The sequence below is a fragment of the Erythrolamprus reginae genome, chromosome Z (genome assembly GCF_031021105.1).
Source record: "Erythrolamprus reginae isolate rEryReg1 chromosome Z, rEryReg1.hap1, whole genome shotgun sequence".
In the NCBI taxonomy this organism is placed as follows: Eukaryota; Metazoa; Chordata; class Lepidosauria; order Squamata; family Dipsadidae; genus Erythrolamprus; species Erythrolamprus reginae.
The window spans coordinates 69,609,775-69,635,782 of record NC_091963.1 but is presented as its reverse complement, the minus strand read 5'-3'; the positions used below and the strand labels follow the sequence as shown (position 1 = coordinate 69,635,782).

The window sequence follows — 26,008 nt, the reverse complement described above, 5'->3', positions numbered from 1 at the left end:
CTACAACTATTACCTGCAAAAATATATAGAGTACTCAAATTGATCAGGGTAAATCAATAGATGCAATCTACATTGCCTTTTGTAAAGCCTTCAATTCTGTAGTTCACGATAAACTGCTTCATTAACTAAAATCCTATGGTATCTCTGGACCACTACATGATTGGTTAACAACATTCTTGCATAACAGACAACAAGTGATCAAAATAGGAAGTGCCATATCTAATCCTTCTCCTGTCAACAGTGGAGTCCCTCAAGGTAGTGTCTTAGGACCAACTCTCTTCATACTCTACATAAACGATCTTTGCGACCATATTACAAGCAACTGTGTTCTCTTTGCTGATGATGTTAAACTATTTAATAGTACCAACAATGTTGTTACCCTTCAAGGACCTTGATCATTTAGCTGAATGGTCTAATACCTTGCACCTTCAAATATCAACCAATAAATACTCTGTCTTACACATTGGTAAAAAGAATCAGAATACTAAATACATACTATGAAGTAACAAACTCATAGCTAACCCACATCCTGTCAAAGACCTTGGAGTACTCATATCCAATGACCTAAGTACCAGAGCTCACTGTAACAACATTGCTAAAAAAGCACTAAGAGTTACAAACCTAATCTTACGTAGCTTCTTCTCCAGAAACACTGATCTACTGACCAGAGCCTACAAAACATTTGTTAGACCAATACTCAAATACAGCTCGCCTGTATGGAACCCACATTGCATAACTGACATTGACACAATTTAGAGAGCCCAGAAATACTTCACAAGAAGAGTCCTTCACTCCTCTCGAAACAAACTACTATACTCCTCCAGACTTCAAATACTACGGCTAGTCAATCTACAACTACGTTGCCTCCAAACTGATTTAACTGTTGTTCATAAGATCATACACCATAACATCCTTCCTGTTAGTGACTACTTCATTTTCAACAACAACACAAGAGCACATATAATAGATACAAACTAAATGTAAATCGCTTCAAACTTGACTGCAGAAAATATGACTTCAGCAACTGAGTTATCAATGCCTGGAAATCACTACCTGACTCTGTTGTTTCTTACCCTAACCCCAAGATCTTCAACCTTAAATTATGTACTGTTGACCTCTCCCCTTTTCTAAGACATCTGTAAGGGGTGTGCATAAGTGCCTACCATCCCTGCCCTTCTGTCCTATTATCCTTTTTATCACCTCTTTATATTTTGTTATATTAATACAAATTAAATTCTATACTTGTATGACAAATATATATAAATATAAAAAATAAATATAAATATGAATTTGAATTTGAATCACCAGGACCAAATGGATTACATCCTAAGGTTCTGAAGGAACTGGCAAAATCAATGAACTATATCTTTCAAATATCCTGGAGCACTGGGGAACTGCCAGAGGACTGAAAAAGAGCTGATGTAGTTTCCATCTTCAAGAAAGGGGGAAAAAAACAGATCCGGGGAAACTACAGACCTATCAGCCTGACCTCAATACCAGGGAAGATAATCAAACAATGAATCAACGAACACCTAGAAACAAACAAAGTTTGTCCCAATTCATAAGAGGTCAGTAAGGGACATGCATAAGTGCACTAGCATACCTCCTGTCCCCTGTCCTAATGTTTCTTTTATTTTTTTACTAGTATCGTGTATATGAATATTTTTATATCTAATGTTTCTTTTTATTTTTTACTAATATCACATATGTGAATATTATTATGTCTTTACATACCTCCAATGTGTACTTGACAAAAACTTGACAAAACAAATAAATAAAATAAATAAGTGATAACCAAAAGCCAACATGGGTTTATCAAAAACAGATCATCCCAGACTAATTTTATACCATTCTTTGACAAAGTGACAAAATTAGTGGACCAGGGGAATGCTGTCGATGTAGTTTACTTGGACTTCATTAAGGCTTTTGACAAAGTACTACTAAATAAAGTAGAAAAATGTGGAATGGACAGCAACACCACAAGATGGATTAAAAACTGGCTAACCAACTGCACTCATTGCATAGTGCTCAATGGAACTACATCTACATGGAGGGATGTATGCAGTGGAATACCCCAAGGCTCTATTTTAGGCCCAGTAATCTTCAACATCTTCATCACTGACTTGGACGAGGGGATAGATGGGGAACTTATCAAATTTGCAGATGACACCAAACTGGCAGGAATAGCGAACACTCCAGAAGATAGGTGCAAAATACAGAAGGATCTTGACAAACTTGAACAATGCGCACTATCTAACAAAATGAAATTCAATGGTGAAAAAAGTAAGGTTCTACATTTAGGCAAAAAACCCAAAATGAACAGGTACAGTATATGTGGTACATTGCTCAACAGCAGTAACTGTGAGAGGGATTTTGGAGTCCTAGTATACAACCATTTAAATATGAGTTAGCAATGTGCAGCAGCTGCCAAAAAAGCCAACATAGTTCTAGGCTGCATTAACAGAGGGATAGAATCAAGATCATGTGAAATGTTAATACCACTTTATAAGGCCTTGGTAATGCCACTACTGCATTCAATTTTGGTCACCACGATGCAAAAGGGATGTTAAGACTCTAGAAAAAGTGCGGAGAAGAATGACAAAGATGATTAGGGGACTGGAAGCTAAAACATGAAAAATGGTTACAAGAACTGGGCAAGGTTAGTTTAATGAAAATAAGGACCAGGGGAGAAATGATAGCAGTGTTCCAATATGTCAGGGGTTGCACAAAGAAGAAGGAGTCAGCATAGAACAAGAAGCAATGGGTGGAAACTGAACAAGGAGAAAAGCAACTTAGAACTAAGAAGAAATTTCCTGACATAAGTTTTTAAGAAGATGTTGGATAACCATCTGTCCAAAGTAGTGTAGGGTTTCCTGTCTAAATAGGGGTTGGAGTAGAAGACCTCCAAGGTTCCTTCCAACTCTGTTGTTATTGTTATTAAAATGGTAATCTGTGTCCCTTGCTTGGAACAAGACACACCATTTGGAACAGCTTCCTCTAAAATATATATTTAAGAATAAGTATATATAAAAATCAATACCCAGCCTTAATTGAACCTTTCAGAGGAACTGTACTTTTGATCATTTGTCTCAAACAGGTTAATAGCTGCTGGAACATATTTAGATCCTCTCAACTGAACAAATACAGTTAACCAATATGCTCCTTGCAGTTTGGGGAAAGCATAAGATGAAAAGGGAAATATTTATTTAAATATTTAAAGCACATCAACTATTGATGTTTGAAACACAGTATTGCTGCATTTTCAATAGCTGCACATATCCATGAATATCTACCAATCTTGCTTTTTTAAAACTTTTGTGCAGTGTGAATATTCATTTATTAAATTTAAGGTGCAGTAATAAATAGTAGAGTATTTAATTGATATAAAAATTAGTGGTAGGACATGAATGCAAATGAATGACTAAGTTACATTACATTCAGAGATTCAACATTGCTGAGGGGAAATGGAGATGTGCCTCTATTTTCCAAATGTAGTTTTTTCACATTCTGAATTAGCCTATCTCAGAATGAGTCCCATAGACTGAGCTTATTTCCCCTTACCTCGACTTTGTGTTGTTTGATTATCTTCTCCCAGAATTTCATCTTCTCCTCCATAGGTTCGGATGGGGGATCGAGCATAGGAATGCTTTTGTATAAGACTCTCTACACTTTCTCTGTAAAAAAAAAAAACAGCATCTATACACCAACTGAAATTGAACCAGTTACTGCTCAAATAGTCAAATGGAATCCAAATGTGTATGCATATATGCAAAGGCACTTTTAAAATATCTTTCTGAATTTACCATTTTGTCATTTCACCAATGTATACTAAAATGTTTATAATGACTATTCTTCTGATCTAGGAAAACAATACATGAAGTTTTTTATATGTGATCAGTGCCTCAAAGCAAAGATCATATGTGCATTGTTGAACAAAAACCAGTCTTTTGGCTGGAACTAACAGTCTGTGGGGGTGGCACGGTGCTTGAATTGGAAGAAGGATCACATATAAGTAGCTTCCAATGAATCTTTTCCATTCATGTTCTTCTAATGCTCAGCCATTGCAATTTTTAATAAATATTTTTATTATATATTTTTCTTTCTAATACATCACATTGTTCGGACCTAGGCTTCCCAATAAACCCACACAGCACACACAATGTCATACAAACCTTTTTATTGTTAACAGCTGCTAATTATTTGCATTAGCAGTCTTCCAAAGTTCAAATAAAGTAATGTCAGTCTTTTCTTTTCAACAGCTGCTAATTATTGTCATTAGAAGTCCAAGTAAGTCCAAACCATATAAAACAAGTCTGCCTAAAGGTCTTTCATGTAAAAGCAGATAACACACAAACCTTGCTCTTCTTTGGCAAGTTGACGAGGAATAGTTTGCAGGAATTTTTGCCAAATTCAAGCAGGAACCAAGATGAAGGTTTGCGTTTCAAGGACAACATCTGGTAATGAATGGAATTGCTTCCTGCAACACACCCATTCATGTTCTTCCTTTAAATAGCCTATTGGGGGGGCAATTATCCCCAAGCTTTATTCCTGAGTAGTCCTTCTCCTCAAACCATTCCTGCCTTTTTGAAAACAGGCTCTTCCTGTTCCTCCTCGCTCATGTCAGTCTCTGGAGGTTTGGGAGGCCCCTGGCACGAGCCTTCTCCAGACTCCAGGCTTGGTCCAGGTTCCTCCCCATCCTCTTCGCTGTCAGATTTGCCGCCAACTAAACAGGTACTGCTGGACCATCATACCAGCCTCCTTGCTGTCCAATTCTGCTGCCAGCTGCACAGGCCACTGGTGGACCACAACACATATTTACAGTTATGCAATGACAGTGTACTGGTTGTATCCAGTCCTTTTCAAGTATACATAGTATTATACACCTTGATTGTAACAAGTATTCTCTTAATCATACATTATAGTCTGTTGTACATCATACTATTATTTTCATAATTGTACCATAATATTCTATACATTTCTCTCTCTCCTTTTCCCTCTCTACTTCTTTCTTCTTCTGTTGCCTTCTTTCTCCTCTTCCCTCAGCCTTTCTCCCCTCCCCTCCTCCACTCCACTCCACTTCCTTCTCTCCTTTAATCTCTCCTCTCCTTTCCAGTTCCCTTTCCTTTTATCTTTTTCTTTTCCTTATTATATACAAATTTCCATTTCCCTACAAAGTACAGTATATTTTCCAGGTACTGTCTCTTTCAAATGTAACTACATTTTCTTGGAATTACATTAGAAGAAAATAAACTTTATATTTGCATGAACAGTGTGCTGTTTGGGTGCCCTCTTCCCTCCCCTCTTTAAAAACAAATCTAGTAGTGATAACAGTAATGTTTATAATCGGGTGGGTTCCTCCTAGTTTGGACCAGTTTGTGTGAACCAGTCGCGACCCACTGATGACATCACAATGATGTCACTGAACCAGATTGGTCAGTGCCGGTCCATGGACACCATCTTTTAAAAAAAGTGTTTTTTTTCCTTCTGAGCATTTGCAGAAGCAGAGTTTCTAGCACTTGTTTTCTACTTCCTTTTTTAATTGGTTTTTAAATTTTATTTTTTAATTTTAATTTAATTTTTTTCCTGAGCATATGCAGGAGCCAAATTTAAAGCCAAGAGGCTTTAAAATGTTCTTTCCTGTTTTGCAGCCATGCACCATATTCTGTCCATGCCTCCTTCTTGTTTTTTTTCTTTTCCTGCCACCCTGAAAGGAGCTTCAAGCAAAAGAAAGCAAGGGAGGAGAAGGGGGGAAAGGATCCAGGAGTGGCAAGGGAAGAGAGGAAACAAGGAGGGCTTCCCGACTCAGGAAGGGCTTGGGGAATCCAGAATGTTCCTTTCCCCTTCTCTTTTGCATGCTTTTATTTCCACAGGCCCTCCCCCAATTCCAGTCTCTTTCCTTAAAAAACGGCCCAAAGCAATTGGTATGAAACAAAAGCAAAATTTAAATGAAACAAAGTTGAGCTATAAGGAGAACAAATACTATCAAAGTCAGTGCAAGCCATACTAATATGCTAAACTAATGAGTCCTAATGTCTGGTTAAAATGGGTAGTACTTCCATTTAAAAAAGAAAAGCATAGATCAGACTATTGTAATGATGTTTTGCTCCTAAATGGTGTTGTTTAGGTGTAAACTTTGTTAATGTAGACATTTTATTTATAGCCTATTAAACAACAGAGCTAGCTGCCTGCTTGCAATCATGTATCTATTAAGACTAAATCCCACTAAAAGAGAGTAGCCTTACTGCGAAGCAAATATCTCTAGGCTTTAGGTGGTTGAGAGCTAGGTTATTGATTAGTATCAGGTGTATTATAAAGAGAAATGAAAAAATTCTCTTTAAGAGGAATGGGGAAAAAAGAGGAAGGGAAGGAGGGAGAGAGGAGGAGGGAAGGAAGGACAGAAGATAGAGACAAAAAGGAAGGGAGAGAAGAGAGCGAGAAAGAAGAGGAAGGATGCGTCACAAATCTTGCCACTAGACGTGGCTTCAGAAAACACTTTGAAAGAACAAATTGAAAAAAGAGCAGAACAAAATGACAAAAAAGTAGATACAATAGATCAAAAGCTTATGCTGATGAACAAATAGTTAGAAGAATTGATAATTAATTTAGAGATGGACAGAGCAGAGCTTTATATTAGATTTCAAAATATAGAAGAAGATAAAAACGAAACCCTAGGAGAGACAATGACGGAAATGATAGCCAATATTCTACAAAAAGATAAGCAAGAAACTGCAAATGGAATAGATGAAATTTACAGGGTGCATACTAACTATACCCGGAAACATAAGCTCCCTAAAGAAGTACATATAAGGTGTGCCAAAAAAAAATATTAGAAATGAAATATTAAAAATTACAAAAGATGAAACAGTAGTACATAAAGGGAAAGAAATCAGAATTCTTAAGCAAGTACCAAAAAAACTAAGGGACAACCGAAGAGGATATTGCCCATTGGCAGAACAATTAAATAAAAGGAAAATCCTCTTCCGATGGTTAGTTCCAGAAGGAATGCTTATCACATGGAAAGGGAGAAAAATCAAAATAGACAACGAATTAATGGCACAGGAATTTTATGAAGAATTTAAAATAGAAGAAATATCAAAACTAGAAAGCCAAAGCCAGGAAGAACAACCCTTAATAGATTTAGACAGTGGGAAAGAAGGAACATCCAAAGGTAAAGAACAGGAGGAAGAAAGAATGTTCACAAGAGTACAGAAGGAAAATAGAATAAATAGAAGGCAAATACGAAACTAAGTGGGTATGGATACAACGGTTAATCTACTCTCAATCAATGTAAATTGTTTAAATTCATATGTCAAAAGAAAACGTATATTTAGCAAACTACAAAAACAAAATTTGAATATTATCTGTTTACAAGAAGTGCACATTTCACAAGAAAATGAAAAACAATTAGAAAACAATAAATTAGGAAAAGTATTTACAGCCCTATCACACAATAAAAAAAGAGGGATTGCGGTATATGTGAAAAAAGAATTAGATCCCCCAAAGATATACGCTGACAAAAAAGGAAGAATCTTAATAATTTCAGTTTTAATTTTTAATGTACTGGTCTGCGGAGAGGGGTGGCATACAAACCCAATCAATCAATCAATCAATCAATCAACAAACAAACAAACAAACAAACAAACGAACACTAGTAGTTATGTATGCACCAAATAAAAATCTTAAAACCTTTTTTTATAATTTACATCAGAAAATAGTAGAATTGGAAGTTGAAGATATTTGTGTTATTGGGGATTTTAATGGTATAATTGATGCTATTAAAGATTATAAATGTGTTAATAAAAATCTATACAAAAAAAAGAAAAGTGCTCCCTAAAACATTCCACGAAATGTGTGAAGAATTAAGTTTGAGGGATTGTTGGAGATTAAGAAATAAAAATAAAAGAGAATACACATTTTATTCTAATGCCCACCAAAGCTGGTCCAGAATAGATATAGCTTGGGCTAACAGCAAAGGAGGAAATTTAATTAACCAGATTCAAATTGACATAAAGGATTGGGCAGACCATAATACAATAAAAATTATATGGAAAGGTGAAGGTAGGAAAAATAAAAGATGGATGTTAAATTTGCAACTATTAAAAGATCAAAAATATATAGATTGGATCAAAAAAGAAATGGAATTATTTCTTAAAGAAAACAATAACTCAGAAAATTCCTTGCAGAATTTATGGGACACAGCCAAAGCTTACCAAAGAGGATTAACAATAGCCTATGCATCTAGAAAAAATAAAGAAAAAAGACAAAATAAAAATGAATGGATATATAAATTGAAAAACCTAGAAAAAGAATCTCAGAATGACCCGGGAAACCAAAATATAAGACAACAAATTACGCTAATTAAACATAAATTAGAATTACTAGACCAAGAAGAGGTAATAAGAAAATTAAGAGCAGTAAAACAAAGTCAATTTGAAAATGCAAACAAACCTGGTAGATGGTTATCTTATAAATTGAGGAAAGAAAAAGAAAAAAGATTAATTCAACAGCTAATAGATAAGAATAAAATAACACACCATCAACTAGAAAAAAGAGAAAGAAATAGCATTAGAATACTATAAAGAACTATATCACAATGATAATATCAATGAAGAAGTTATATTAAAATACTTAGAAAAATCTAAAATTAAGTCTATAAGCAAAGAAGATAAAGAAATGGTAATTAAAGAAATAACTAAAGAAGAGAGAGAAAAGGCAATCATGAAACAGAACAATAATAAATCCACTGGATCAGATGGACTTCCAATTTAATTTTACAAAGCAACACTACATATAACAGGATACCTATTATTAGAAATTTACAATAATATGTTAAAAAATGCAGTATACCCTCTATCATGGCAAGAAGCCAATATAACATTGATACCCAAAGAAGGAACAGATGCAGATCAAATTAAAAACTACAGACCAATATCCCTGCTGAATGTAGATTACAAATTATATATGTCAATTATAGCAGAAAGACTGAAAAAAATATTAAACAAAACAATACATCCAGACCAGAATGGTTTTCTGCCAAATAAGATACAATACTAGAATAATCTTAAATATGTTAGAATATTACGAAACCCATAGTGACAAAGAATTCGCGATGCTATTTTTGGACGCCGAAAAAGCCTCTGATAACTTAAACTGGGACTTCTTTAAAAAAATAATAAAAATTATGGAATTTGAACCAAATTTTGAAAATATGATAAACAAAATATACTCTAAACAAAAGGCTAGGATCTTAATTAATGGAGACTTGACAGATGCATTCGACATTAGGAAGGGAGTGAGACAAGAGTGTTCGCTCTCCCCTTTAATTTTTATAATGTCAATTGAAATCTTACTAAATGAAATCAGGGTGAATCCTCAAATACAAGGTAGAAAGATTAAACAACAAATTTATAAAACGCAGGCATACGCAAATGATCTAGTTTTCTTTCTAGAAGAGCCAACCAATTCAATATTACATCTATTAAAAGAACTGGAAACATATGGAAATGTAGCTGGTCTTAAAATAAATAGGAATAAAACCAAAATACTAACTAAAAACTTTAAACAAGACCAAGCTACGACATTAAAAGAAAAAACTGGATTTATTTATTTATTATTTTATTTATTATTTGGATTTGTATGCCGCCCCTCTCCGAAGACTCGGAGCAGCTCACAACAAGTGAAAAAACAATCTAATACATAATCCAATTAATTAAAATATTAAAAGTTTTAAAAAACCCCTATACTAACATACACACACACAAGCATACCATGCATAAATTCAGCGGGCCCAGGGGGAGATGTTCAGTTTCCCCATGCCTGACGGCAAAGGTGGGTTTTGAGAAGTTTACGGAAGGCAGGAAGAGTAGGGGCAGTTCTGATCTCCGGGGGGAGTTGGTTCCAGAGAGTCGGTGCCGCCACAGAGAAGGCTCTCCCCCTGGGGCCCGCCAACCGACATTGTTTAGTTGACGGGACCCGGAAGAGGCCCACTCTGTGGGACCTAATCGGTCGCTGGGATTCGTGCGGCAGAAGGCGGTCTCGGAGATATTCTGGTCCGATGCCATGAAGGGCTTTAAAGGTCATAACCAACACTTTGAATTGTGACCGGAAACTGATCGGCAGCCAATGCAGACTGCGGAGTGATGGTGAAACATGGACATACCTGGGTAAGCCCATGACTGCTCTCGCAGCTGCATTCTGCATGATCTGAAGTTTCCGAACACTTTTCAAAGGTAGCCCCATGTAGACAGCATTGCAGTAGTCGAACCTCGAGGTGATGAGGGCATGAGTGACTGTGAGCAATGAGTCCCGGTCCAGATAGGGCCGCAACTGGTGCACCAGGCGAACCTGGGCAAACGCCCCCCTCGCCACAGCTGAGAGATGGTTTTCTAATGTGAGCTGTGGATCGAGGAGGATGCCCAAGTTGCGGACCCTCTCTGAGGGGGTCAATAATTCCCCCCCCCCAGGGTAATGGACGGACAGATGGAATTGTCCTTGGGAGGCAAAACCCACAGCCACTCCGTCTTATCCGGGTTGAGCTTGAGTCTGTTGACACCCATCCAGGCCCCAACAGCCTCCAGGCACCGGCACATCACTTCCACCGCTTCGTTGACTGGGCATGGGGTGGAGATGTAAAGCTGGGTATCATCCGCATATTGATGATACCTCACCCCATGTCCTTGGATGATCTCGCCCAGCGGTTTCATGTAGATGTTGAATAGCAGGGGGGAGAGGACCGACCCCTGAGGCACCCCACAAGGGAGAAACCTAGGAGCTGACCTCTGGCCCCCCACTAACACCGACTGCGACTGGCCAGAGAGGTAGGAGGAGAACCACTGAAGAACAGTGCCTCCCTCCCCCAACCCCTCCAGCTGGTGCAGAAGGATACCATGGTCGATGGTATCGAAAGCCGCTGAGAGGTCAAGGAGCACCAGGACAGAGGATAAACCCCTGTCCCGGGCCCGCCAGAGATCATCCATCAACGCGACCAAAGCGGTTTCCGTGCTGTAACCGGGCCTGAAACCCGACTGTTGGGGACCTAGATAATCGGCTTCTTCCAAGGACCGCTGGAGCTGGAGTGCCACCACCTTCTCAACAACCTTCCCCATAAAGAGAAGGTTGGAGACTGGACGATAGTTATTAAGTACGGCTGGGTCCAGGGAGGGCTTCTTGAGGAGGGGGCGCACGAACGCTTCTTTATAGAGTGATGGAAAAACTCCCCTCCCCAAGGAAGCATTGGTAATCTCCTGGGCCCAGCTCCGTGTCACCTCCCTGCTGGCCGAAACCAACCAGGAGGGACACGGATCCAGTAAACAGGTGGCGGAACTCACAGCTCCAATGGCCTTGTCCACTTCACCAGGTGTCACCAGATCAAACTCTTCCCAGACAGGTGGACAAGTACGTGCCCCAGTCACCTCGACTGACTCGTTGTCAGTCGACTCTGTCTTACAATTGGACTCGAGGTTGGCCCGGATCTGAGCGACTTTATCAGCGAAAAATGTGTTAAAATCCTTGGCACTACTCTGCAAGGGCTCCCCAACTCCCCCCTGGTTAAGAACAGAGCGGCCGGGCGGGATTCCGCTGATGCAATCAAGGCGGCATGGTACGCGCATCTTGCCGCCTTGAGCGCCACTTTGTAAGTCTTAATAAAAGCTCTTACAAGTGTTCGATCGGATTCAGACCTACTCTTCCTCCATCGCTTCTCTAGATGTCTCTTTTGGAGTTTCAACTCCCGGAGCTCCTCGTTGAACCATGGGGCTCTACGGGGTCTAGCGCCGCGGAGAGGTCGCAAGGGCGCAATCCGGTCGAGAGCCTCCGCAGCAGCCGTATTCCAGGCCTCCGCGAGAGACTCCGCCGAACTGTGGACGAGTGCCTCTGGAATAACCCCAAGCGCCGTCTGAAAGCCCTCTGGGTCCATCAGGCGTCTGGGGCGGAACATCTTAATTGGTTCCACCTCCCTGCGGGGAAGGATTGGAGCCAGGAAGTCAAGCCGTAGTAGGAAATGGTCTGACCATCACAAAGGCAATGTTTCTAAGCCCCTTAGTCTCAGACCATTACTCAATTGCTCGGAAAGGAATACCATGTCAGGTGCGTGCCCTCCCTCGTGAGTCGGACCCTGTACTACTTGAGTCAGGTCCATGGCTGTCATGCTGGCCATGAACTCCTGTGCCAACCCAGAGGTTTCGCCGAGTGACGGCAGGTTGAAATCCCCCAGGACAATAAGTCCGGGCAACTCCACCGCCAACCCGGCTACCTCCTCGAGTAGCACAGGCAGGGCTTTTGACACGCAGCTGGGAGGCAGGTATGTGAGAAATAAGCCCACCTGAACCCCTAAGTCCAACTTCATCAAGAGAGACTTGCAACCCGCAATTTCTGGAGCAATGAGTCTACGTAGGCAAAGGCTCTCCCTGGCTATAATAGCCACTCTTCCCCCCCTTCCCTGGGGTCGAGGTTGATGCCATATCTGAAACCCAGCTGGGCAGATTTCAGAGAGAGGAACACCCCCCTCTGGGCCCACCCAGGTTTCAGTAATACATGCCAGGTCGGCCTCCTCATCCAGGATCAAATCCCGGATGAGGAGAGCTTTATTTACCACCGACCTGGCATTGAGCAGCAGCAACCTGAGCCCAGGGCCAGAGTTACATTCATCACCAGTACCCAAGATTGGGCTCACAGAGCCAGAACAAGGGATTGTTATTAAGCAACGATCCCTCGTTCCCCTGGAACGGCTAACTCTGTGGCCCCCGCCATATCTGCCTCTCCCCAGCAACACTGGAATATTCTGACCCTCTGCCACCCCAGAGATCAGTGCCCCTTCCTCTCCTGTCTCCCGAGCGTCAGGTGGGCCAAATCTGTCGTTCATACTATTTTCATTCATCTCATGCATACCACAACCCCACCCACTCCAACCATCACACTCACACCAATCATTCATCCTATGCACAATATTACATACACCCCAGTCATCCATTCATTAAGAAACCCCCCAATAATATTAAGATTAAATTAGTAATAATTAAAATAGATTAACTTGATTATTAAAATACAATAAGAAAAATATCTAAATTTATCTAATTTAAAAAACTATATTATATATATATATATATATATATATATATATATATATATATATATATATATATATATATTAAAAACACCATTAAAACTGAATAAAAATAACAATAAAAATACAGAAAATACAAATATAGGTAATAGTGAATAATTCAATTCATTTAGGAAATCCGGTCAGCAGCAACTAATAAAAGTGCTAAAGTTCTCAACGTGCCAAGTTTCCCAAAGTGCCAAGTTTTTCAAAGTGCCAAGTTTTTCAAAGTGCCAAGTTTCTCAAAAGTGCCAAGTTTCTCAAAGTGCCAAGTTCTCAGGGGCAGAGGTTATTCAAAAGTCAAGGATCATTCAGCATCTCTCTCTCTCCCCCCCCAGAATAGGGAGGGGGCATCCATGTCTGTATAACTCTCCCACCACCAGACCTTGCTCTACCAGTCCTCCTCCCTTGGTCTCCTTTCATCGAATACTTAGGAATTTGGTTTACATCGAGATACTCATCTTTAAAAGAATTAAATTATACTAAACTTCTAAATAAAACTAAAGAAGACTTAGAAAAATGATCCAATTTAAATCTATCTTTAATGGGAAGGATTAATACTATAAAATCGAATATACTTCCAATATGGCTATATCTTTTCCAAACAGCACCAATTCAATTAGACAAAAAAATGTTTTCAAATATAAATAGAATAATTTCTAAATTTATTTGGCACAACAAAAAAACAAGGATAAGTATCAAAGCATTGCAGGATTCAAGAGTGAGAGGAGGATTTGGCCTTCCAAACTTAGAATTATACTATCAGTCAACCAAATTATTATGGATCAAAGAATGGATCAATTTGGACAATACTAGAATACTAACAATAGAAGGACATAATATTAACGAGGGTTGGCATGCACACTTGTGGGAAAGGGAACATATAAAACATTCACATTTCAGACAGCACAAAATTCGGAACACCCTATTGGAATACTGGCGAAAACCAAACGCCATCACTTTGCTTAACAAATAATTTACTTAACACTGTCAAACTATCCACTAACTCTGCATTACTATTGATATTAATTTTTTCATCATTCCTATCACCCATCTCTGCCCATTTAAGACTGTATGACTGTAATTTGACTGTAATTTGGTCCTTGTTGAGGGTGAACTAACACCTGGCTGACATTTGCGAGGAGGAGCAAAATCACTGCCTTCCAGCTGGAGCTACTTCCCATAACTCCTAATTGGCTCGCAGGGACTGCTGGGAAGTGTGGGCATGGCTATCACCCTATTTCAGGGGCTGGTCTCCACCCACGCTTCTCTTCGCTTCTCTACTCTTTGCCTCTTCTCTTGCTGCTTCCTTGGGAGAGAAAGGAAGCCAGAAAAGAGGAAACTAGGATCATCAGAAGTCAACGAGGGACTCCCTGCCGCTATTAACCATGTGGGGAACAGCAAGTAGCTGGGGGGTTATTTTACCAGCAGACAAATTGTGCCTTGTTGGATTTAATTGTGGATCTAATTTAGCTATTTGACTTAATTAATGATTCTCAGTTTAGTTGTACCTTGTTGGATTTTGCTATACAGCTATTACTAATCTCTATATTGCATAGTTAATTAGGAGGAATTTTCCTTTGGATTGTGCTTTACAGCAATCAAGCTCTAGGAGTTTAGATTTAAAGGAGAAACCTACCTCTAGTATAAATTGCAAGTTGGTGTGGGAAGAGCTGAGTAGAGAATAAACAGAGTGTAAAAAGAATCTGAGAAGGGGGGAATTTTCTGTGGCCTTTGGGTAATACTATTTTCCTTGCAATCCCTGCATATATTTTTTTTCTGGGTATAAATTTTTTATTGTTTTTCACACCTTACAGAGATTCCAATTCACATACCTCAAAACAAAACAATACAATATAATATTAAATGCCAAATTCTTAATCAAATTTTTCTAATTATTTATCCAATTTATTATGGTGCATGTCATTCATCCTGTGCTATCTCCTTTCCAAATACTATCATCTGGATTTTAGATATTGTTCTTTGCCTTCATTTGCATTTGAAGGGCTATAGCTATCTCAATTTCTCTTGGCTATTTGCTGTTTTTCATAACTATGCCATCATGCATCATTCCATTTCTTGCATTCTTACTTAACTCATTCCTGCTTTTATTTAAAAACCCTAATTTTATCGTAGCTGCCCTTAACAAAAGAAATATCCAAATTTACTTCTCTTTAAGTCCCAAGAAGGAAAGAAAAAAAGAGAAAAAAATACCATTCATATCATGTCTTAGTCTAATTTAACAATGTCAATATAGATAGAAGGAAGGGTTGCTATTAGAAATTTAAAATATATTTCTTACTCACTTTATTTCTTTCATTTCTTTCATTATACCAATATATCATTTCTACTTTAACAAATCAAAATCAATATATATCTTTTTGTTCCATTATTTTTCGCGAAAAGTATCTTCCATTAGAAAACCCACAGTGTAGTAGTTTTCTTCCCTAATCTACTAGATTTCCATTCTTAGTGTAATCTTCCCTAATCTATAAATTTCACTGCCAATCCCAGTGTAATTATCTTCCCTAATTTATGCATCACTGTCATATCAGTACAATAATCTTCTCTATTTTAATTACTTTCACTGCTAATTGCAATGTAATAAACTTCCCTAATCTATATATTTCCCTAATCTATATATTTTCCCTAATTCTATATATCTTCCACTATCAAACTCAGTGTGATAATCTTCCCTAATCTATTCAATTTAACTTTTCCTTACTCCATCTGTCTTTCACTATGATACCTAACATAATCAATACTAATTATTATCCCATATTAGTCCTCCTTTAATCATAACTTGTGTTATATTATATAATTAAATATTATATGATATTATATCCCTCAGATAATCAATTTATAATTCAATCAATCAGAAGAAAAAGAAAAAAATATTGAGGATAATAATTATCCAGAAATAATCATAACCATTTTCAATTATCTCATCCATAATAATCACAATAATCTAACTGTTTTCAATTTCTCCTTCATAGCCATTTAGATTTTCTCCTCTTATTCAGTTCTTCCATTTTAACATTTTATATCTCATATATATATATATAGATAGATACAAGAACAAGGACAGAAACACCAGCCTGAAGATGACGAGTGGGACCTCGTCGAAACGTCGCCAGAAATTTCCAAATCCTACACGGGAAGAAACCCGAATATACCAAGACCATCATACCTGTGCCCATGAAAATCTACGAAAACAAGCAAATATATATTTATATATTTTGCATGTCTATGCGACGTTTCGGTGAAATCACATTCACCATCATCAGGCTGAAGTTCCAAGCTTCGTGTTGTTGTAAAATGGAATGTTTGCAACTGTCATTTCTTCCTAGTATATAGTGTGGGGGTGGAGATTTACGAAAACAAATATATTCCATTTTACAACAACACAAAGATTGGAACTTCAGCCTGATGATGGTGAATGTGATTTCGCCGAAACGTCGCATAGACATGCAAAATATTACACAGGGCAAAACCCGAACTCAGAACAATCTACATATATATATATATATATATATATATATATATATATATATATATATATATATATATATGAATGATGTATGTATTTTTCAATAATAAATTCCAATAAAGTTAAAATATTAATAATTCCAATTCATTATGCACGATCATTTCCTTTTATAATTTAAAACTTTGTGGGGTGGGGACCTCAATCCTCTTCCTCTTCTTTATGGTGCTGTTAACTTTTATTATCTTCTAAATTTTCTTAAAAATGTTTACTTTCAAATTTATTTATTTATTTATTTATTTATTTATTTATTTATTTATTTATTTATTCTTTGTCCAATATACAATACATATGGAATGAAATAGACATTAAGTAGTATATACAGGGATAGTAAGTAAAAAAGAAGAGGAATAGATGAGAGGGAGAGAATATATAGGATATATGAGAAAAGGAAAGGTAATTGGACAGGGGACGTTAGGCACATCAGTGCACTTATGTACCCCCCTTACTGGCCTCTTAGGAGCTTGGAGAGATCAATCGTGGAGAGTCTAAGGGAGAAATGTTGGGGGTTGGGAGTAGACACTATAGAGTCCAGTAATGAGTTCCACGTGTCGACGACTCAATTGTTAAAGTCATATTTTTTACAGTCAAGTTTGGAGCGGTTAATGTTAAGTTTGAATCTGTTGCATGCTCTTGTGTTGTTGCGGTTGAAGGTGAAGTAGCCCGGAAGGACATTGCAGCCCAATGTGTTTTCAGTGAAATCAAGCAGTCCAATCAATTCAAATCAGTTCAGTCAATTCCATCTTGAATATTTTCTTCCTTCCATGCCATAGCTGATCCTCCTTCTCGTAGCCAGCCAGTGTGAAAGCCAAACAGATGTGTAGAAATCAAACAGAGACCAAGCCACTTCACCTAGCGGGGCATGCCGGCCCCTACCAGGCTTCTGGCAGCGTCCCCTGCCTCACTTTCCCTGCAGGAAAGATCCAGTCTGGTCCAAAAGGACCAGAACCCCCAGGCAGTGGGAATTTGGGGCCATTCCAAGAGAGAGGAAAGGCTCCCACTGCCGCAGCCATCAGACCCTGCCCCTCTTTTTCGCAATCCCTGCATATTTAAGTACCAGTCATCTGAACGTTTTATTTTATTTTCCTTTGAATGCTTGAGAGAGGAAACACTTGAATCAAGGATCCTTTTGAACAGGCCTCCTTTTCACTTGATTGGGCCTTTCTTACTCATTATTTTTCTTGTTCAACCCATTATATTCCACCAAACCCTTTAACTTTATATAGTTATAGCAAATATTGGATTTTTGCCTTGACTATCCTCCACATAGGTCTTATTTTGTTTGTAGGATATTATATAGTGCAGCCTTTTCACTGAAAGTTAAGCAGTGATTAACAGGCAAGTACATAATAATAATAATAATAATAATAATAATAATAATAATAATAATAATAATAATAATAAAACCCACTGATGGGTACGCCTTGTTGTGGTAGTGGGGCTTGTGTGCTTCAATGAAGCTGAGAGCTGTGCCAGTGGTAGTGTAAACTACTGGTAGGTCTAACCTTGCCGGAGTGGTCAAAGCAGAGGAGCCAGACTAAACGTACCTAACCCATTTAAACTAATGTAGAGACAAAACAAAAAGAAGTCCATACTGGCTCGGTTGTTGCCCAGGATAAAAAGGACCGTGGTGGCTGCTGTGGAACCTGGGCAGCCATCGACAAATGAGCTACAGGAACAAAACAAACAAAGCTTACAAATCAAAAAGCGACAGAAATTCTCAATGTCAGAGAATCGCACAATCATGAAGTGTTATTACAACTCAGAGCCTGAAAAACGTGGATATCAAAGACGGATGTACCAATTATGGAAACAAGAATATGCAAATTCAAAAATAACGGAACTTTGACTGGCCGATCAGCGACGACTCATAATCAGGAACCAAATGTTCAGTGAAGTCGAATTAGAAGAAATACAGAAAATTTGCAAAATAGAAACACCAAAATCTGATCTGGCTCCAGTAGAAGCTCCAATAAGATCTGGAGTCACTGCACAACTGGAACCTGATGAAAACTTGGAAAGACAGCAAGAAGCTGCAAATGAGACATTTGGCACTATGACTCAAAGGCAGCAAGAACTTAAGGACCAAATACAGTGGTACCTCATGATACGAACGCCCCACCATACGAACAACCCGAGATATGAACCCAGGGTTTAGAAATTTTTTGCCTCTTCTTACAAACATTTTCCATCTTACGAACCTGCCGCCACCGCCGAGAAGCCCCGCTGCCTGGCTGTTGCTTTTTGAAACAGCTGGGGGCCCCCCGGGACCATGGCGATTCGTCCCAGGGTGTGCGGGAGACCCCCTGTCCTGTGCCGATCCCTCTGGGGTCGGCACCTCGCGAAACCGCATCCTACAAGCTGGAAAGGAGGACAGCGGTGCCGGAGCTCAGCCTCCGCTCCTCCGGCGCGATCGGGCTCCACCCGGATAGCCCCGCAGCTGCAAGCATGGAGAGCTGTGCCCAGGCGGCTGCCTGGACACAGCCGTAGCGATCGCCGAAAGCGGAAGGTTAAAAAAAAACAGAAGAAGTCTACAAAAAATTGATCAGCAGAAAGAGGAGACTCACAGCACCACACGGAATTTCTTTCGTATCTCCACAAGTTTGGGAAAAAGAAGATATTTAACTTTAAGGCGAATATAACAAAAGAAGAAAACTGTAAGTGATATCCATCCGCAGAGGAGAAGATCAGCCGGAACTACTTGCCTTTGTTACAATTGAGTATAACTTTCACTTTTTTTCGCTTTTTTTTTTTTACTACTTTAATATTACAGTGTGGTGTGTCTACTTTCCCTTTTCTTCATATATTTTTTCTTGTTGCAATTTTGATATATAAATTTTTCTCTTTTAAACTAAAGTTTGATTTGGAAATTATGGAGTAAATGAAGCAAAATATATTAATTAATTGAGCACTGTAGAACCAATGAACTGAGCTAATCCAATTTACGTTTTTTCAATGGAATTTTACTGAAGTTATAAATATTTGAAATGAATTTTGGACTATTCATCTTATTTCTCTATTTTTTAAAAAATTTTGATATTATTTTTATACCATTATTAATTTCTTTCTTGGACTTGTTGGGACTATTTTTTGAGTGATTTTAGAGGCGTAAGGATATTTTTTGGTGTTTTTACTCTTGTACTCCTCCTTGCTCTTTCTTTTTTTAAAAAAATATACAATATAGAAATCTGGACTATTTTATTAGTATTTGAATTCAGGAATTACTTTGGACATTGATTTTGGACCTATCTTTCTTTTTTTTTTCCTTTTTTTTTGGATAATTTTGCATAAGTTAGGCCCACTGTTTTTGGACTCAGTAGAAATTTCTGGACCCCTTTTTCTGTAAGAGCTTTTGATATATTTTTCTTTTTTTAACAAAAAGTTTGTTCATTTCAATTACTTTTGGATTAATTTTCATTTTTTCATCTTATTTTATTTTTCCATTCCTACACATACAAGTATATTTTTTGAATATTAGAAATAATTTTAAATATATTTTTTTTGTAACTTTTTAATATATAAAAGATTCTTTTCTCTGTTCTCTTTTCTGTCCTCTTAAAATAAATTTTCTTTAGTTATTGTTTTTTTCCCCTTACATTTGCCCTTCTTTGAAGAACTTCTCTGTATCTTTCTTTTTACTTTTCTTCCTTTTTCTTTTCCTCTTTCCTTATCACTAAATAGTTATGTGCTAGAATATTGGTTTCTTCCTTTCCCCCACCTGATCCCCATTTAAGGAACTCAGGAGCTCACCAAAATACTTTTTCTTTCTCTACTTTTACCCCATTACTCTCTTTCCTTTCTACTTTCCTTTTAATTAAACTCAACAATTAATTACAGTATTAATTGAATTAAATCAATATATTCAATCTCTTTCTTCACCTTTTGCTGCCCCATTTTTATATAAAGTTACATAAGATTCTGATTAAAATATTTTTCTTTTTTTAACATTAAATAAATAATAGTAAATTTTGGATTATGAAAGGATCCCACAGGGCACAGAGTGTGACTTCAGTTACTACAATAACAACGCGAAAACAACCAACTACTCCTGCCCCAACTTCTACACCCAGGACCTCCCCAACTTCATCACCGCTACAACAAAGGACTATACCCACAATGTTAGCCAAAGAGAAAGAAAAAGACAAGCCTACGATGGACCCTGGTTTTCAGGCTATTCAAGAAGCATTAGCAGACATCAAGGCATCACAAATCCAGGCAAAAACCCAAAGTAACACAGACAAAGAAGAAATGAAAACCTACTTACAAGAACTGAGGCAAGAGATGAAGGAGATGAAAGATGAAATTAAAAAAGAAATTGCAGAACTCCGAACTGAATTAACTGAAGTAAAAGGGAATGTTGCAGAAATGGAAATATAAAAGTTATTCAACAAAAATTACAAGATAGCGAAAACAGAATACAAGTGACAGAAGGGAAAATCCAAGATGTGGGACAGAGAGTAGAAGAATACGAAGATCGTAACTACGCCGCCCGCAGAGACTTTGATATAGCAATAACCAATTTAGAACTTCACTCTGCACAACATGGCCTGAGGTTTCAAAATATCGAAGAAGAAAAAGATGAAGATCTTCCCGCAAAAATGGCAGAAGTTATGGGAGCTATTTTGCAGTTAGACCCAACAGACCTGGTAAAGGAGATCGACGAAGTCTACCGAGTTCAGACTGGATACGTTAGGCGTCACAATTTACCCAGAGAAGTCCACATCAAGTTCACAAGAAGAATTGTCAAAGATACGATACTGAGATACACAAAAAACGAGTCTTTCCAGCGTAATGGAAAAGAAATTGCGATTCTGAAACAAGTTCCGAGGAGAGTCCGAGAGGCTAGAAGACAATATTATTTTCTTACAAGTATTTTAATCAGAAAGAGCATCCCTTTCAGATGGCTGATACCAGAAGGTTTGACCCTAACATGGCAATCAACGAGAGTGAAAATAGAAAGTGTAGAACAAGCACGATCTTTCCTTGCACGCAGTGGACTGGATAGTACCGCGCAAATTCAGATCCAACCAAAGCCTGGCGACGAAGTGATGGGGGCCACGGGTGGCGGAGGGGAAGAAGCGCTGGTGGTAAGGCAGAAAGAACTACAGATCTCACAAGATCTAATTTTAGATACCCGACTTCGAGAACCAAAAGAACCCAAAAGGTACTATAAATAAAGATGATACATGATCTGAAAATATTTTCAGTTAATGTAAATGGATTAAATAATCCAAGGAAGAGAAACCAAGTATTAACTAAACTTATGAAGCAAAAAGCCCAGATAAGCATCCTACAAGAAGTTCATATTAAAAAATCAAAAAGAAGTCTCCTTAAGAACTCAAAATTGGGAAAATTATACACAAGTTTGGCAAATCAAAAGAAAAGAGGTGTAGCAATGTATATTGATGATTTAATTGAATCTAAAGAAATATATAATGATGGTGATGGAAGGATCTTGATAGTACAATTAGACTTAGAAATAAAACCCTTAACAATTGTCTCAATTTATGCACCAAATGATAATCAAAAACAATTCTATAAAGATCTACATGAAAAAATCAATGAGTTATCAATTGAAAATATGATAATAATAGGAGACTTTAATGCAATATCAGATGACCAAATGGATTATAATGGGAAAAGAAAAGAAAAAAAAAGGTAATATTACCGGCATCATTTTGGAAAATGAGAACAGAATTGGTATTAAAAGACATATGGCGAGAACAGCATTTAAAAGATAAACAGTATACTTTTTATTCCAATCCACATAAGACTTGGTCCAGAATTGATATGGCATGGGCTCCTACTCACATAATGGAACAAATAAGTGAAATAGAAATAGAAACAAATACTTGGGCTGATCATAACCCTCTATCCATATATTGGAAAGGTAAAAGGATAATAAAGAAGTGGTCAATGAATAGAACTATAATAAAAGATCCTGAATATAAGAAATGGATAGAGAAGGAGTTAAAGATTTTCTTAGAAATAAATAAAAATGCAGATACTACCCCTCAAAACTTATGGGATACAACCAAAGCATATATACGCGGATTAACAATAGCATTCATAGCAAAGAAGAATAAAGAAAAGAAAGAACACCAAGAAACATTAGTAGAAGAATTAAGAAAATTAGAAATTTTAATGCAAAAAGAGGATAAGGACGACAAATTAAAAATCAGAGAGAATTAATAAGACATAAATTGAGATTAATAGAACAAGAATCAATTGCAGAAAAGATAAAAAGGGCAAAACAAGATTATTTTGAATATGCAAATAAACCTGGAAGATGGCTGGCATACAAACTTAGAAAAGAGAGAGAAAATAAAATTATAAAAAATTTGATGGATTCAAAAGGTACTATAAAACATAGAATAGAAGATAAAAAGGAAATAGCTTCGGAATTCTATAAACAATTATATAAGAAAGAAGAGATAAGCGAGGATTTAATTTTTAAATATTTGGAACAAATAAAACTTCCAGTTTTAACGGAAGCCCAACAGCAAAGATTAAATAGACCCGTCACAGATATAGAATTAAAACAATCTATAAAGAATCAAAAGAATAATAAAGCGACCGGCCCAGATGCAATACCAGCTGAATTTTACAAACTAGACTTAGAAATATTCTTTTCCAACATGCTTGAGATATATAATCAAATATTGACAATAGGGAAATTACCAAAAACCTGGTCAGAAACTTTAATAACCTTAATACATAAGGCGGATACCAAGAAAGAAAAAATTGAAAATTATAGACCTATCTCATTGTTGAACGTAGACTATAAAATTTTTATATCAATATTTGCCAATAGACTTAAAAGTATTATAAACAACATGATACATAGTGACCAAAATGGATTTTTACCAGTGAAGACCAAATTAAAAATAATTTAAGAATAATTGTTAATACTTTGGAATACTACGAACAGCACCCTGAAAAGCAAATGGCACTTGTATTTCTAGATGCTCAAAAAGCATTTGACAACGTGGACTGGAATTTTATGAAAATACAATTAAATAAGATGGAAGTAGGAACAAAGTTTTTTAACATAATAGACGCTATATATTCTGAACAAACTGCTAAAATTATAATAAATAGTGAACAAACAGAAAAAGTAGTTATACAAAGAGGAGTAAGACAAGGTTGCCCAATATCACCATTGTTGTTTATTTTGACTTTAGAAGTATTGCTGATAAAAATAAGAGCAGATCAGAAAATAAAAGGATTGAAAATTAGAAAAGAAGTTTATAAAACACAAGCATTCGCAGATGACGTAGTCTTTATTTTAAATGACCCAACAGAATCTATCCTAAATTTAATAAATGTGATTGAAGAATATGGGAAAGTTGCAGGATTGAAAATAAATAAGGAAAAGACACAGATACTAACAAAAAACATGACTGAAATACAGAGAAAACACTTAGGAGACTTATCAAACATGAAGATCACGAAAAAAGTGAAATACTTAGGGATATGGATGACCTCCAAAGCCCTATCTTTAAAAAACGACAATTATTTAAAATTATTAAGTCAGATTAAAAAAGATTTAGAAATATGGAGTAATTTACAATTATCATTCGTAGGAAGAATTTCCACAGTTAAAATGAATATCCTTCCAAAAATATTATTCCTTTTTCAAGTGATTCCAATAAATCCAGGAGCAAAATTCTTTGCCGAATTGAATAAGATAATAAAAAAATTTATTTGGCAAGGTAAAAAATCAAGAATAAAACAAAATTCATTAGAAGATCGTAAGGAGAGAGGGGGCCTGGGGCTCCCAAATTGGAAATTATACTATCATACCACGGCTCTGACGTGGATAAAAGAATGGCTTACACTAGAAAATCAAAGATTGCTTAACCTAGAAGGCCACGACTTGATGGTTGGGTGGCATGCATTTATATGGTATGATAAGTTAAGAACCCACTCATATTTTAAAAATAATGTTATTAGAAAGGCATTGATAGAAGTGTGGAATGAAATAAAGAAAAATCATTTTTTAGTAATGCCAGAATGGGTTTCACCCCTCGAAGCTATAGTACACCCAAATCTTAAAGGAAAAGGTAAGATTTGGAAATATAGTGATCTGTTAAATAATCAATTAAAATTAAGAACAAAACAAGAGTTATACGAGTTAGGTATAGATTTAGATTGGTGGCATTATATGCAGATTAGCTCTAGATATCAAAAAAGACGTAAAAGACTTACATTTTTAAAAAAGAAAATAATGTATTGGGCAAATTATTATTCCAAAATCAAACAAAGACAATTGGAAATGTTTATAAATATTTACTAAATCATAGAACGATAGGTTGGATATTGAAAGATAACATGATCAGTTGGGTGCAAAAATTTTGGCAAAGAGATTGATTTAGATACTTGGGAAAAGATATGGACCTATAATTGGAAAATAACAAAATCAATCTCTTTCAAAGAAAATCAAATTAAGATGTTTTATAGATGGCACCTTCCACCATATAGAATCTCTAAAATGTTTCCTTCGGTATCGCCCATTTGTTGGAAATGCAAAAAAGAAGTTGGTACATATTACCACGCATGGTGGACCTGTCCAGAGACAAAAATATTTTGGAATAAAGTAGAGAATTGGATAAATGAAATAACAAAGAGAAGATTAAAAAATCTCCAGAATTTTTCCTATTGGGTATTTCAAATATAAAGTATAAAAAAGAAATTTACTATTTAATAATACATATATTGACTGCGGCACGGATAACATTCGCACAGAAATGGAAAGAAAAGACGATACCGAAAGACTCTGAGGTGTTTAAAAAAATCATAGAGTGTGCAGAACTAGATATGATGACTAAAAGGTGAACAATCAAACTGAAACAGAATTTTATAAAATTTGGGATAAAGTATATGATTGGTGGAATGGTTAAAAATAGTATTAAAAATTAAACATATAAGAATAAATGATTACTTAAAAATTATAAGATAGAATTATATAGTTTATATAGTTCATATTATAACTAACCCAGAAGTGTTTATATTATCTCCTTTTTGTATTACTAATAATTTGTTTATTGCTTTTTGATATATATATATATACATATAAGTATATTATGATTATTTTTTGTTCAAAAATATATATATATAAAGAAACTCAATTAATAATCTTAATCTTTAAAAAAAAATTAAAATAAATAAATCTATAATTAAATTTAATGATAATGTAATCTTCAAGTGTGGCTTTTCTGCTTAGATCTTGTAACAGTTAGAGCTTTTTATATTTTGTATTAGTTAGACTTCTACGATAAGCGGAGCAACAGTAGCTCCTTAAATGTTTAATGTTGTATGTGTCTGTTCGTTTTACTTTGAAAATAATAAAAAATATTTTT

General features: G+C 36.5%; 1 protein-coding gene across 1 annotated transcript in view; it reads right to left on the bottom strand.

Moving 5' to 3' along the window:
- Nucleotides 1–26,008, bottom strand: part of TBX20 (T-box transcription factor 20) — a 255,812-nt gene that overhangs the window by 14,261 nt on the left and 215,543 nt on the right. Inside the window, exon 7 of the mRNA XM_070766940.1 lies at nucleotides 3,562–3,674. Within this exon, the coding sequence (XP_070623041.1) occupies nucleotides 3,562–3,674 (113 nt within the window). The remainder of the gene's footprint in view (nucleotides 1–3,561; nucleotides 3,675–26,008) is intronic.